Below are 14,126 nucleotides of genomic sequence, written 5' to 3'. Positions count from 1 at the left end.
AAACAAGCATAATCCAGTGGTATTCATTCTTAGTCCTAGAGGGCTGCCAGCAGATCAGGTTTTCAAGGTATCACCAATGAATGTGCATGAGAAAGATTTCCATACAGTGGAAGTAGTTAGCATGAAGATTCATTAGGTATATCCAAATAACCTGACCCATTTGCGGCCCTTGAGGACTGGGAATAAATACCACTGAGTTGGTACTATTGGAAGGATATCATTTCATATCTAGAATAGTTTTTGCCATCTTCTTCCACTGGATTCCACTCCCAGGCAGCTGGACATGCAAGATTCTCTATTTAGCTCATACCCTGCAACTCATTCCCTTCTGTGCACACCCACAAGGTCCAAAAAATAATCAAAAACAGCCATCAGTGCTAGTGGACAATACTTGGACAACCAGCCTCCTAAATTACTGTGGCCTTTCCAAATGATTCTTCATTACCACCAACCCAATCGAGTTAATATAAGGTGTATGCAGCCTGCCAAACAGTTCATATATAAATAGCCAACACCCTGAAAACAGAAGCAAAACAAATATTTTTAGAAAGATGTTGCCAGAGCTTTCAGAAAGCCACAAGAAGCATCCAAAGATATCATATGATGACATAAAAAAAAAAAAATCCTGGGAAACCAAACAATGAAATTAAAGAGAAGCATGTGAAGGATATTTCTGGTTCACTTTAAAAGAGGAGATGTCATTTGCAGCAGGGTTTGATGTGCATTTCCAAAGAGGACTACCTGAACTAAAATCAGCTGAATGTTTTAAAATTCTCCTCCCTCCTCCCACTATCAGTGGATACAATTTATACAATTTCTTCCTGTTATTAGATAAGCTAAAAAAAAAAAACATTCTAGTAATATAAGCAGGGGAAACCCACATCAAGCAATGGTGCCCAGGTTTGGATGTGTTCCACAGCATCTAGCAATTCATCATAATTAATATGGACCATGTTAAGCATTAATCAAATTGCCTTTTGTTGGACTTTCAGCAGAGGTCATCAAGCTGAAACACCTTCATCTATATTCACTCACTATATATAAATGCTAACTTAGGACAAACCATACCCCAGCCCTCTGATTTGTTCCTCAATCCCCTTAATTTCTCCTCCCACCATTCCTTCCTTGATAAAATAGACAGTACCAGTTTCACAGTTTACTGAGAAATAACTCTGGCCACAGCATGATCATACAGCTTCATATTCATAACTACACAAATTTAAGCAACCACACAGTATTCCTCATACATGACTACATGCAATGACTTCTGCTGACTCCATGCAAAATATCCCATCTATCAGCCCAAGTGTCCTCTATTGGCATCCAAGTACCTTCTCCACTAAACTGCAGTACAGCCTCCTGAGCAAATCTTCAACGCATATTTATGAAATGACAAATAAAACAAAAGAGGTCCCAGTAGGTGGCTTAGGAGAGGGGGGATCCAAGAAGCATCATCAGAAAACTCAGCTTCCTCTGGATTTAAGTTTCATAAATTACAAAAAGCCTGGCTTTTTGAGAAATCTTTTAGTTAATTTACTGTTTGTATGTCTTTATTAATGTGTTGGCTGTTTGTTTGTCCCAAGTTACAGCACCTGTTACAGAGGCTCCATTCATCTGCACACAATAGACCCAGAAATACACAAACACATTCCTCATACAGAGCCTGACACACTGAGACACTTTACCATGTCTCTTCACATCCAGTCCCCAGACAGACATAAATACATGGATCTGCAAATGGAGGAAGAGGAAATGTGCCGCTTTGTCAAATTATAAGTGTGCACTTTTTAACTTACTTATATATATGTTTTGCACACCACCTAGTAGTTGAAAGGAGCTGGAAATATATGTCTTATAACTAACTAAATAAAATACTTCTTCAGAGAAATGGTGATGATGTACATATGGCCTTCTGGGGACCACCATCATTTCTCTCTTCGCCTGTGTCAGTTGCTAATGACTATTACCATCAGTACTTTCATTACATGATTCAGAAAATTAAGTGCAGGCTGTAAGACACTGTTGAATGGCTCCCAAGAAAGGAAAAATTATGACTATAGTATTAATTTATCAACCCTGAGTCTCTCCGTGGTGCAGGATGACTCTAAGACTTACTCAAGGTTTTGATAGCAAATTTTTAGCAAATCCGCAGAGAATGAAATACAACATTCATCCAACCATGAACAAAGCCAATAATGGCTCTAAATGATTCCTTGGCTGGAAGTTTCCCAGTAACCAACATTGCAGAAGCAAAGGCCCCCATGACAAAGCAATACTTACAGTCTTATGAGTCTTTTTTTACAGTTAACACTTGGTCTTTACCTTTACAATAACAGCCCGAGGTAGAGTACAATAAAATGAAAATGATATAGTATGTTTCATATGCACAGGTACAACCTCCAACACTACAGGGTTGCAATAATCTACACTAATTCCTTTGTCCAATAACACCAAAGAGCAGCCTGTATAGCTCAACTATTAGACTGCAGCTACATGGGTAATTTGAAAACTGCCTCCTTTTACAGAAAAGCACATGCTGTGTAACAAAATGATTGCTGACCTAATAAAACATAAAATCTTACCTAAGGAATGTGCTGCGGTAGTTTTGGAACTGAAGAAGCGACCTAATCCAAGATCTCCCAGTTTTACCACTCCTGTTGCTGTTATAAACACATTTGCTGGTTTAATGTCTGGGAAAAAGAAAGGGTGAAAGAAAAAAGTTGAGTTACCAAAGGTAATCTTGTCACAATGTTTAATACTATTCCATGGAGACATAGCAAGAGGCCTCTTCCACAATGAAAAAATTAAAAGAATCCATCAAAAATTTCCTTTGGCATAACTTTGACAAGCAAATCCTTCCAAGGATTCAACTTAGATAAAACAAAAAATTATCAAAGTAATAGATATAACAGTGAAAAACTTTTATAGGGAAACCATATGAGATTGATATAAGGAATATGACTTCTGATACTGAACACTTGAAAGGAAAGGAAGACTAACATGCTTCAATACAGACTGCTTTGAAAGACCTGTGACTTGTGATTTTGCTTTAAACAAAGTAGTATGCCTTTTTCATCTTATCTTTGTAATACTTTAAAGTGGTTCTCTATCTAGAGGAGTTTCTCTCTTTTATTCTACTAAATTAAAAATGCCCAAGGAATTATCAAATTGTGTCTGCAGTCTTATCAGTCTAGGGTTAAACTATAATTTTGACATCAACCTTGCAGACTATCTCACTCCATTCAATTTTTAAAAATTAAGGACTCAATCCTTGAACTTGCCAGAGTGCAGAATGCAATGATGTATCAACATCTGTAAATGCACACCTGGGGAAAAATGGCCAACAACAGGGAAAGTTTTCCAAATATGTCAGACTCCAATGAAATTTCCAACAACTCGGTTAAGAATAGTTTAAAAGCTAAGTTTACAATATAGCTTATTTTAAGAGTAAGCATTTCAGATTTTTAAATTCAAAGACATTTTGAAAGTTCAGTTTTATATTTTGGTTGAGTATATTTCCTATTGGCCCTTTCCTTAAGTACTGGACCACTCACTAGTGAAAGTAGGCAATCCTAGGCAGGACCATGGCACCTGAAAAAAACAAACAAACCTGGCTGGGCATCCTGTCCCCTGATACACAGAACCAGATAGTTAAAAGCAGAAGAAAAGACTTTTGTTTCATCTAAGACTGATCAAAACGCATCAATGCTGGGTGGCGTAGATGCCTAAGAATTCAGGAGCTGCAACAGATGTTGGAAATACATTGACATCAGGAATACACATCAGTCCCTCTCAAGGCTAAACATCAACAGTGTTCACCAAGAAACACCATCATCAAATTCTTACAGTTTATTTCAATTTTGATATATCACTATTACAAGCAAGTTGGTCACAGCGATTTACAAATTAAAAACAAGTTAATTGATAAGAAAGGAATGCCAGAGTTACTATAGCAAAGTAATACATACACACAGAGGGAGGGGAATATGCTGCATGGGTCTAGGGCTTCTTAACCATAGGTTCCAAAAGGGGAGGAAACATTAAGATGGGGACAAATTTCCAAATGCCAATTTTTAAAAAAATGAGACTTCAGCAAAGACTTAAATGTAGGAAAAGAGGGCATTAATCTAATTTCAGAAGGGAGGTCATTCCAAAATTTAGGAGCTGTAAAGAAGAAAGCTGTGGATCGAGTAGTTTCATAGTGAGCAAAGCAAGGGGAAGGTAGGGGAAGGCAGTTAGCATCAAGACACCTAAGAATGAATGCAGGGGTATAAGAAATGACCAAGGAGGAAAGGTAAGAAGGGGACCCAAGATGCAGCGCCTTGTGAGCAAGGCAAAGAATTTTGAAAACAGGGTGATAACAAATTAGGAGCCAATATAAGTTAATCAGAAGGGGGTTGCATGGTCCTGCCCCTGAGCATTATGAATCAGATGGGCTGCTGAGTTTTGTAACATTTGAAGCCTACGTAAGGCTGATTTTGAGATGCCACAATAAACAGGGTTGCAATAATCCAACCTAGAAATAAAAAATGTGTGAGTCAAAATACGTAAGGATTGAGTATCAAAATAACTATGGATGGAGCAGAGTCTTCTTAAGGCTAGGAAACCCTGTCTCACAACATGCGCAACCTGAGGGTTGAAATACCATTCCAAATTGATAATGATTCTAAGATAACAGAAGGAACTAACAGTAGGAACAGGTCTGTTGAAAATACCTGGTGGGACAGGGATGGAATCCAGTGATCCATGAAGTAACAGTTTTCGAGGGATTGAATACCAATCTGTGAGAAGTGAGCCAGTCTGCTAATGTATCTAGACAGCACTGAAATTGGGTAAAAGTAAGGGGAAAGTGAGAGGTGGGAAAGATCAGAATGTTATCAGCGTATATAAAAAGAAGGATGCTATGATCTTGGATCAAGGTTACCAGAGGGTTCGGACAGATGTTGAATAGTAAAGAGGATAGAATGGATCCTTGTGGAACATCGCATGCTAAAGATTCCACTAAATCATTACTGGCACTGGCCCTCATCAATCAACAGTGCTATGAGCAAGATAATGGAGATACTTGCCATCGAGCTTCATAAGCATCTGCATGGAAAGGGCTGCTCATGGGGGCAATGTCTCCAAATGGGATATTTCTGCCAATGATTGTATTTAAGACAGCGTAATAAGTAGCAGCAATTAGCAACATTTAAGTCTGAGGCTTTTTCCTCCATCTATAATTTTTAAGGTTTTGGCGTGCTGCTAACGTTACATACTGCGATTGGTTATTTAGAAACAAAGTTATTATTTATTTTTTTTTACTATACTTTTGTTCATACCGTGGCGGTAATGAACTTCACTCTTAAGCCAGGGTACGTGCAGTATGATCTCAGTCTCTCAAGTTTACTGTTAACACTCGTCATAGTACTTGAATCGTGCAAAACAGCTTCCTTCTGGAGTTCATAAGAAGTTACATGTATACTCAATTTGTCCAAGTATGCTTGGAAATTCTTTTAAATCAGGACTGTGGCACACAAAAAAAAATGGGAAATACTTCTGCATCCTTCTGCCACATTTTCTTGGTCTCAAGCTGCATTTCTCCGTACTTGAAGGTCTTTTCTCTCTCTGCATGATTCACGGAGTAGTCGTTTCACTGACATCTCTATGATCAATTCTGGTGTTTATCTTTCACTACTATCACTGGTTTCCTGGCATCTAACTTTTTATCTCTCAGAATGAGGATGCCCCAGGTAATCATAACCTCTTCACTCTACATGATTCTTTGACTTAGGGTCATTATCCCAGTACATCAATGTTGTAGTGTTTACTAAGACTCCAATGGATGAGACATGCCACCTTATTGTGCCTTTGTCTAGAGATGTTCTGCAATCAGAGCTTCATAACCTGTTACAAAATGAGTGACCATTTCCAGCTCTCTTAAAGAACCTATAGATGTCTGTTGCACCATTTTTTTTTTCTATGCTTGCAATAAACTATCTCAACCATAACCTGCTGTCCTGGGCTGCAACTACCAATCATTCATCCTTAGGTTCCAGTTCACTTCTTAACCATTCTAATCTCCAGTTTTTATCAACAAACTTTGTATTTCCCAATGTACTTATGTTTGTCATTTGTTGTTTCTCAACTAATGATCTAACTCCTTGAAGAGTTTTCTCTCTTTCTTCATAAGTTCTGTTGCTTTCTTCCCTTTTGGTACTAGTAGATTCTCACTCATTCCTTCTACTCATCGGAGCACTTGTCCATGATATAAAAGAAATCTTCGAAATTCCATTTCTATTTCAGCACCTTCTGGGCACTTGCATGTGATGATGCCAAGTAAGCCTGGAGGCCTATTATAGTAGCTTGATAAGTATAATCTATTTTTATAAAACCAATTCCTCCTTCAGCACTTTGCATACACCGATTCTTATACTTCGCCTCGTGAGTATAGAGGAGTTTTCTCATTCATACAACCAGTTTCTCAAGGTCCTTAAGAGACCAGATTAGAATTCCAAAGCTGATTGTCAGCTGATTAATGGCCTTATTCTGTGATGTTAACGCCCTTTTCAATATCAATTTTAGTATCAATATTTTTCCTGATTTTTTCTCTCAATGATTTTCTGCTTGATTGTTGACCTGTCTTCCACTCCTAGATATTCATATGCACCTTCCTGTTAAAGTTCCTTCATCTCACAGTCATCAGCCAGAGGGATATTTTCAGTTCTGCTCAACAAAATATCTAAAGATGACATCAGCCTTCAAGGGTCAAGGGTCCAGCTGCTGACACACCTCTAGTGACCCAGGAGGACATTACCTCTCCTCCTACATTCCAAGTCACTAGTTGTGGCAGTTTTCAATGAGAAGTTAGAGAAGATCATCCAGAAAATTCTGAATCACCTTTTAGAAAAGACTCCCGCACTGGCACCAGCTGCATTAATACTAGCATACAGAGATTTAGCCAATCTTGCAGTTCAAGGAGGTACCTGAAGACATGGTACCAACATCTATATTTGTCACTCAATGTCCATTTACAGTGCACTGGGGGGCAGGAAGCTTCACCAGCACTGGTCTACATCTGAGTCTACACCCCAACAGGCAAGAGAAACCTTCACAGTACATCTACCTGCTAGACAGACCTCTCCAACAATCCCTGTTCTGGGGCTGCACTTACAGATCCGAAAACTAATTTGATTAGAAGTCTACTGGTCTATGCTCAGATTCCTCCACAGAAATTAGAAATTCTCAATTGAAAGATCTCTCCATCATTTGCTTTTCAGGGAAATGGCAAAGACCATACTATTTAAGTTGAAGAAGGTGGCAGAGCCCAGGGCATGAATCCTGAACATCCTCCAATTTCTCGACCCCCACATGATAACACTGATGAATGAAGTCCCACATATAAACAATTCAGTGCTCTAGAAAGCCTGAGAAGCTTTGATAACATACATCCAACACAGGTTCTGCCAGATGTCATCAACCACTCATGAGGGCTGATATCCTGCTGTCTCCAAGAACATTCATTACAGGAAGAATTCATGTATATGGCAGAACTTCATTTTGCTATTCTACATGGATGGCCAGATCCTTAGGGGTGGATATACAATTCTACACCTCAAGTTATAAAACAATTGTAGTAATTATAATTTGGGTGCTATGCAGAACTTCACTGGCTAATCAAGACTCCTGCCATAAAATAGGCAAATCTTACTACCTATAGGGGGAAATGCAAGTCAAGGACAAAACACAAATGAGCATTTTATAACTCTTGGTGCCCCTTGAATTTTTTTCACCGAGTTCTGCAGGAAACTCCTTAGGTACAGAAGAATTTTATTTAGACAGAACCATAATCACCAAATTGTCATTCGATTAGAAAATACACAAGAGCTATGAAAAGTGGGTAGTTTAAAGAACAAAACCTAGAGCATTGTTATAATCGGACTTTGGCAAATCTCAGGAGACAAGAAAGCATGAGGTCACAGAGGATGTACAAGCCTAAGTATAAAGAGAACTGTTTTTAGAATTCACTGCATCCACTAGCCTCGGTCCTAACAGCAGGTTTGACACTTCTACTTAATATCATTCTCTATAATACAAAACAGCCCATCTTAATAATAATCATTTCATACTGAATGGGGAGGGGAGAGGAAAGAAAACCATCTTCCAGGGTACTGCATGCAAGATGCGCATATATTGGTACATCATCAATTTAATTGTTTTTGAATGCAGGCACTTACTAATTGGAACATTATAATATTCAGTGAAGCAAAAAAAAAGAATTTGGATTAATAGTACCTCTGTGCATCACCCTGCGGGAATGCATGTGTTCAACTGCACTGCATAACTGCACAAAGTATTTCCATATCGTTCTTTCTGGGATTAACCGTTTCTGCTTCTTAAAATACTGTTGGAAGTAAACAAACACAAGATTGCATGAATAAGCAATGTACTGTCTCACTCCTGAGCTAAGGCAGTCAGCTGCTGTTTCTGTTGAAACACTGAACACTTTTATCTTACTGCTAACATTTAACTCCTTCCTGATCTAGAAAATTCCTTAATTATCAACCAACAGGAAAAATAAACTTAAATAGGCTTTACATTTTTGGAATGGGCACACATAATCAACATTAATTTTAATAATTACCTTGAAAACATTTAATGCTTCAAAACAAACATTAGGAGCATTTTTGTAACCAGAAGAAAATGAGGAGGTAATATTTAACCCACTGTGATCAGCATTTATTTAAATGATGGCCACCATGGGGGAGGGGAGGGTTCTTCTTTTTTTTTTTTAAACACTCACAGGTCGACACTCTGAAGTAAATGCGGGTGCGAGAGGCCATTAGCACCAGACTAGCGCCTCTGTTTACCAGCACACAATGATCAGAGCCCTCGCCGCGGGAAATATGGAGCTCGCCCCAGATCAGCTCAATAAGCATACAAATGCAGTCAGAAGAGGAAATTTCCTATTACCCTGCAATGCCCAGAGAATAGAGTGGGAAACAAGGGCGCCCTTACTGTTTGAAACTTTATGCCAGCTCAGAGCTGCATGAGGTGACTGGTCAACAGCAAACCAGCAGCTTCAGAAGCAGAAGATCAAGAGTAGGTGGGAGATCTGCCAGATATGGACCAAAGTCTGGTGAGTGTCCAGAGGGGCTCTCTCTCCACCTCCTCAGGGAAATTTTCCTGCCTTCTGTTCACTCTCTCTCTCTGTTAGCCCCCTACAGATTCTTCCTCTACAGCACGTCCACAAATAGCACATTGGCAGACCGGCCAAAAACACTGTAAGTGATCTCATATGCACACACGTGAAGATCTCAGCCAAGCCTGAGTGAATTGCCGCTACCTTTAGTCTAGAGCTGGGTAACTGGTTGCTCCTCTTCCTTCCCTCTCCCCCCCCCCCCCCCCAACGTTCTGGGCATACACAACTCTAGAGCGTATGCACCAGTCACCATCCTCCCCTTAACTTCCTAAAGCTCAACACTATGAGCGCGCCTATATTTGCATCTCATTAGCGTTGAGCATTAGGGAGTTGTTCTGACATTCTGTTCTTGTGCTATTCAGCGCTGTTCAGTACAGAGCCAGAGTTTAAAGCGTTGGGGCACCAGATATTCAGAACTGGATCATATTCAGTGCTGAATATCCGGATATTCATTGACCACTATGTGGGTCTGCCAATATTCAGTGCCAGTATCCAGATAGTTATTCGGACAAATTAGGGCAACTATTTTGCTTTCCTAACTTGCACTGGAATATCAGCAGTACCCAGATAAGTTATTATTATTAGCATTTGTATAGCGCTACCAGACGCACGCAGCGTTGAACACCTGATACAGAGAGACAGTCCCTGCTCAAAAGAGCTTACAATCTAAATAAGTTCCAGTTCCATATTATTGTAGATCCACCCTCAGACTGCCCCTGGCACAACATTGATAGTAGAGAGGTGGTTAGGCATGATATTCAGCAATGTGATTGAGATAACGTTGCTGATTCTCACTGACTGGGCCCGGTAAGCACTAGTTATCCAGATAACAGGTGCTATTAACTGCATAACCAACTTTGAATATTGAGCCCTGAGTTTTTTTAAGGAACACCTTCATTTAATATTCATTATTCTCACAGAATATATCAGTTGGCAGAATATTTTGTATAAAACCATGTTTATTGTACTAAATGTGTTTCTTGAAGCCCCAGTTATCAGGTATCTTCACTACAGGGACCAGGTTTCATCTCTCATATTTATCCATACAGTGAGAAGGAACCACAAGTTGTGGAAGGAACGCAGAAATGTGTGTAGAATGGACTTAAAATGGTCTTTAAAAAGACTGTTGCTCAATGGAAAAGTAGTATGGAAGCAAGTGGTATACAATTTTAAGTCCATACTACAAGACATGCTACCAAGGATAAATGTGTACATCATCATCATACATATTAAGACTCCTGAGGCAGGCACACATGTGCCGAAACATGGTACCATGTTGAGTCAGATTTAATAAACATCTATAATTTTACTCCGGTGTCTTTAGTCTGCTTTTGAAGAGACTGATCCAGTTATCTATACAGTGCTGCATATGTCTGGCAGTGCTATTGTAATAAGTAGTAGCCGTAGGAATGGAATGGAATTGTGAGACTAAAAGATAATAAGAATGGCTATGTGGAGAGTGATGAAGATAAAGCGAACGTGCTAAACAATTATTTCTCTTCAGTGTTCACGGAGGAAAATCCTGGAGAGGGACCGCGGTTGGCAGCCGAGGGAACGTCTGGGAATGGAGTGGATACTGCGCTGTTTACAGAAGAAAGAGTTTACAAACAGCTGGAGAATCTGAAGGTGGACAAAGCTATGGGGCCGGATGGGATACATCCCAGGATACTGAAGGAGCTCAGAGAGGTCCTGGAGGGACCTCTTAAAGATTTATTTAATAGATCTTTAGAGATGGGAAAGGTTCCGCAAGATTGGAGACGAGTGGATATGGTCCCACTTCACAAAAGTGGAGACAGGGAAGAAGTGGGAAACTACAGACCAGTAAGTCTCATGTTGATGGTAGGAAAAATAATGGAGTCGCTGCTGAAAGAAAGGATAGTTAACTTTCTAGAAACCGACGGGTTACATGACCCAAGGCAACATGGCTTTACCAAAGGAAAATCCTGCAAAACGAATCTTATTGACTTTTTTGGCTGGGTGACCAAAGAACTGGATGAGGGATGTGTGCTAGATGTAATCTACTTGGACTTCAGCAAAGCCTTTGATATGGTCCCCCACAGAAGACTCGTGAATAAGCTGAAAGGGTTGAACTTAGGACCGAAAGTGGTGAACTGGATAAGAAACTGTTTGACTGACAGGTGGCAGAGGGTGGTGGTAAATGGAATCCGCTCGGAGAAAAGGAAGGTGAGCAGTGGAGCTCCTCAGGGGTCGGTGCTGGGGTCTATTCTGTTTAATATATTTGTGGGAGATATTGCTGAAGGGTTGGAAGGAAAGGTGTGCCTTTTTGCGGATGACACAAAAAATAAATCGTGGATGGCATTAAGCCGCTGTGCTCATGTCCTCAGCGGCTTAATGCCATCCACTATTTATTTTTCACAGCATTATTTTTCACAGCATTAGCACATGAAAAAAAGAAAAAAAGGAAGTAACAGAACGGACAGCCATTCTATCCGCTGGTACACCCAGCTCACCCTATATATATATCGTTCACACTGGGAGGCTAAGTATTGACATGCAGTGAGCATGTTTGTACCTCCACCAGCAGGAAGGAAGGGAGGGCTGGTGCAATGATGGTGATTACCAGTGGTGATGTAAGCATTTCTATGGCTTAAATTCATGCACTATAATCTGAGCACCATAGTACACTAGTGCACACTACGTTAAAGGCTTATGGTATAAGAGTGGACAGTATATATTTAGGTTTCTATATTCTCCTTTATAATAGTTAAAATTTAATGACAAGAAGTGTAGAGTGATGCACTTGGGGTGTGGAAACCCAAAAGAGAGATACTGGAAAGGAGGGGCGAGTTTAGTAAGCTCAACTCAGGAGAGAGACCTTGGGGTTTTGGTGTCGGAGGATCTGAAGGTGAAGAAACAATGTGACAAGGCGATGGCCGTGGCCAGAAGGATGCTAGGCTGCGTAGAGAGGGGCATAACCAGGAGAAGAAATGAGGTGTTGATGACCCTCTACAAGTCGTTGGTGAGGCCCCACTTGGAGCATTGTTTTCAGTTTTGGAGGCCGTATCTTGCTAAAGATGTAAAAAGACTGGAAGCGGTGCAAAGAAAAGCTACAAAAATAGTATGGGATTTGCGTTGGAAACTGTATGAGGAGAGACTTGCTGACCTGAACATGTATACCTTGGAGGAAAGGAGAAACAAAGGAGATATGATACAGACGTTCAAATATTTGAAAGGTAGGAATCGCAAATGAACCTTTTCCGGAGATGGGAAGGCAGTAGAACTAGAGGACATGAATTGAGGTTGAAGGGAGGCAGACTCAGGACTAATGACAGGAAGTATTTTTTCAGAGAGAGGGTGGTGGATATGTGGAATGCCCTCCCACGGGAGGTGGTGGTGATGAAAATGGTAATGGAATTCAAACATGCGTGGGATAAACACTAAGGAATCCTGTTTAGAAGGAATGGTTCCATGGAATCTTAGCGGAGATTGGGTGGTGACGCCGGTAATTGGGAAACAAAACGGGAGCTGGGCAGACTTCTATGGTCTATGCCCTGATCGTGACTGAATAGATAGGGATGGGCTGGAGTATAAATTTTAAGGGGCTTCGATGTTAGCTTCAGAACAGTACAAGAACAGTACTGGGCAGACTTCTACGGTCTGTGCCCTGAGAAAGGCAAGGAAAATCAAACTCGGGTATACATATAAAGTATCACATACCGTGTAAAATTAGTTTATCTTGTTGGGCAGACTGGATGGACCGTACAGGTCTTTATCTGCCGTCATTTACTATGTTACTATGTTAGTGAAATGTAATCTTTAAAAAAAATTAAAACAAGTAAAAATGACTAAAAGTACTTCTTCTTGAAGTCACATTTCATTCAGGCAGTGTAGCATTTCAGAGTGCACCAAGACAGTAGTACAATCCAAGTGTCGACAACCTTGCGACATACTTCAAGGAGAAAATTATACTATTACGACACAAAATACCCGCCAGCCCTACAGAATACACCACTCTTCTAGACTGTCTAGATCCAGAAGAAGGAACACACCCAGCAGATAGACCCTGGACCGAATTTGAACTACTGTCAGAAGACCTCATCTCTAAAACTCTCAAAATATATGCCAAATCCAACTGCAAACTAGACATATGTCCAAATAGCCTCATGAAATCTGCTCCTCAACAATTCATAATAGACCTAACAAACCATATAAACTACATTCTACAAAATGGACTCTTCCCAAAAGAAAAAGGAAAAATCTTACTCACCCCAATTCCTAAAGATGCAAAGAAAAGCACGAGCGAAATAACCAACTACAGGCCAATAGCATCCATACCACTAATAACCAAGATAACCGAAGGTATGGTAACTAAACAACTCACAAACTATCTAGACAAACATTCAATACTGCATGATGCCCAATCAGGATTCCGTTTGAATCATAGCACAGAAACAGTATTAGTCACCCTTATGACCAAATTCAAACAAATAATTGCAACTGGCAACAATATACTCCTCCTACAATTTGACATGTCAAGCGCCTTCGACATGGTTGACCATGGAATCCTACTACACATATTTGAATACTTTGGCATAGGAGGAAATGTCCTGAACTGGTTCAAGGGGTTCCTAACCCTGCGTTCGTATCAAGTCACATCAAATTCAACCATGTCCAAGGCATGGACACCTGAATGTGGAGTCCCACAAGGATCACCTCTCTCACCAACTATATTCAACCTAATGATGATCCCTTTAGCAAAACTCCTATCAAACCATAACCTCAACCCATATATATACGCCAATGATGTGACAATATACATCCCATTCAAACAAGACACCAAAGAAATCTCCAACGAAATCAATCAAAGTCTACACATCATGAACACATGGGCAGATGCATTCCGCCTGAAATTAAACGCAGAAAAAACCCAATGCCTGATACTCACCTCCCAATACAACACAAATGAATTCAACACGATAAACAC

General features: G+C 40.1%; 1 protein-coding gene across 1 annotated transcript in view; it reads right to left on the bottom strand.

Annotated features, from left to right (window-relative positions):
• NEK6 (NIMA related kinase 6) overlaps window positions 1–14,126 on the bottom strand; it is a 314,703-nt gene that overhangs the window by 109,559 nt on the left and 191,018 nt on the right. Inside the window, exons 6-7 of the mRNA XM_030207370.1 lie at window positions 8,275–8,383; window positions 2,583–2,690 (exon numbers count right to left, since the gene is read on the bottom strand). Of these exons, the coding sequence (XP_030063230.1) occupies window positions 2,583–2,690; window positions 8,275–8,383 (217 nt within the window). The remainder of the gene's footprint in view (window positions 1–2,582; window positions 2,691–8,274; window positions 8,384–14,126) is intronic.

This window comes from Microcaecilia unicolor, chromosome 6 (assembly GCF_901765095.1).
Source record: "Microcaecilia unicolor chromosome 6, aMicUni1.1, whole genome shotgun sequence".
Lineage (NCBI taxonomy): Eukaryota > Metazoa > Chordata > Amphibia > Gymnophiona > Siphonopidae > Microcaecilia > Microcaecilia unicolor.
The sequence above is the reverse complement of the archived record's forward strand: the minus strand, read 5'-3'. Positions and strand labels throughout refer to the sequence as shown.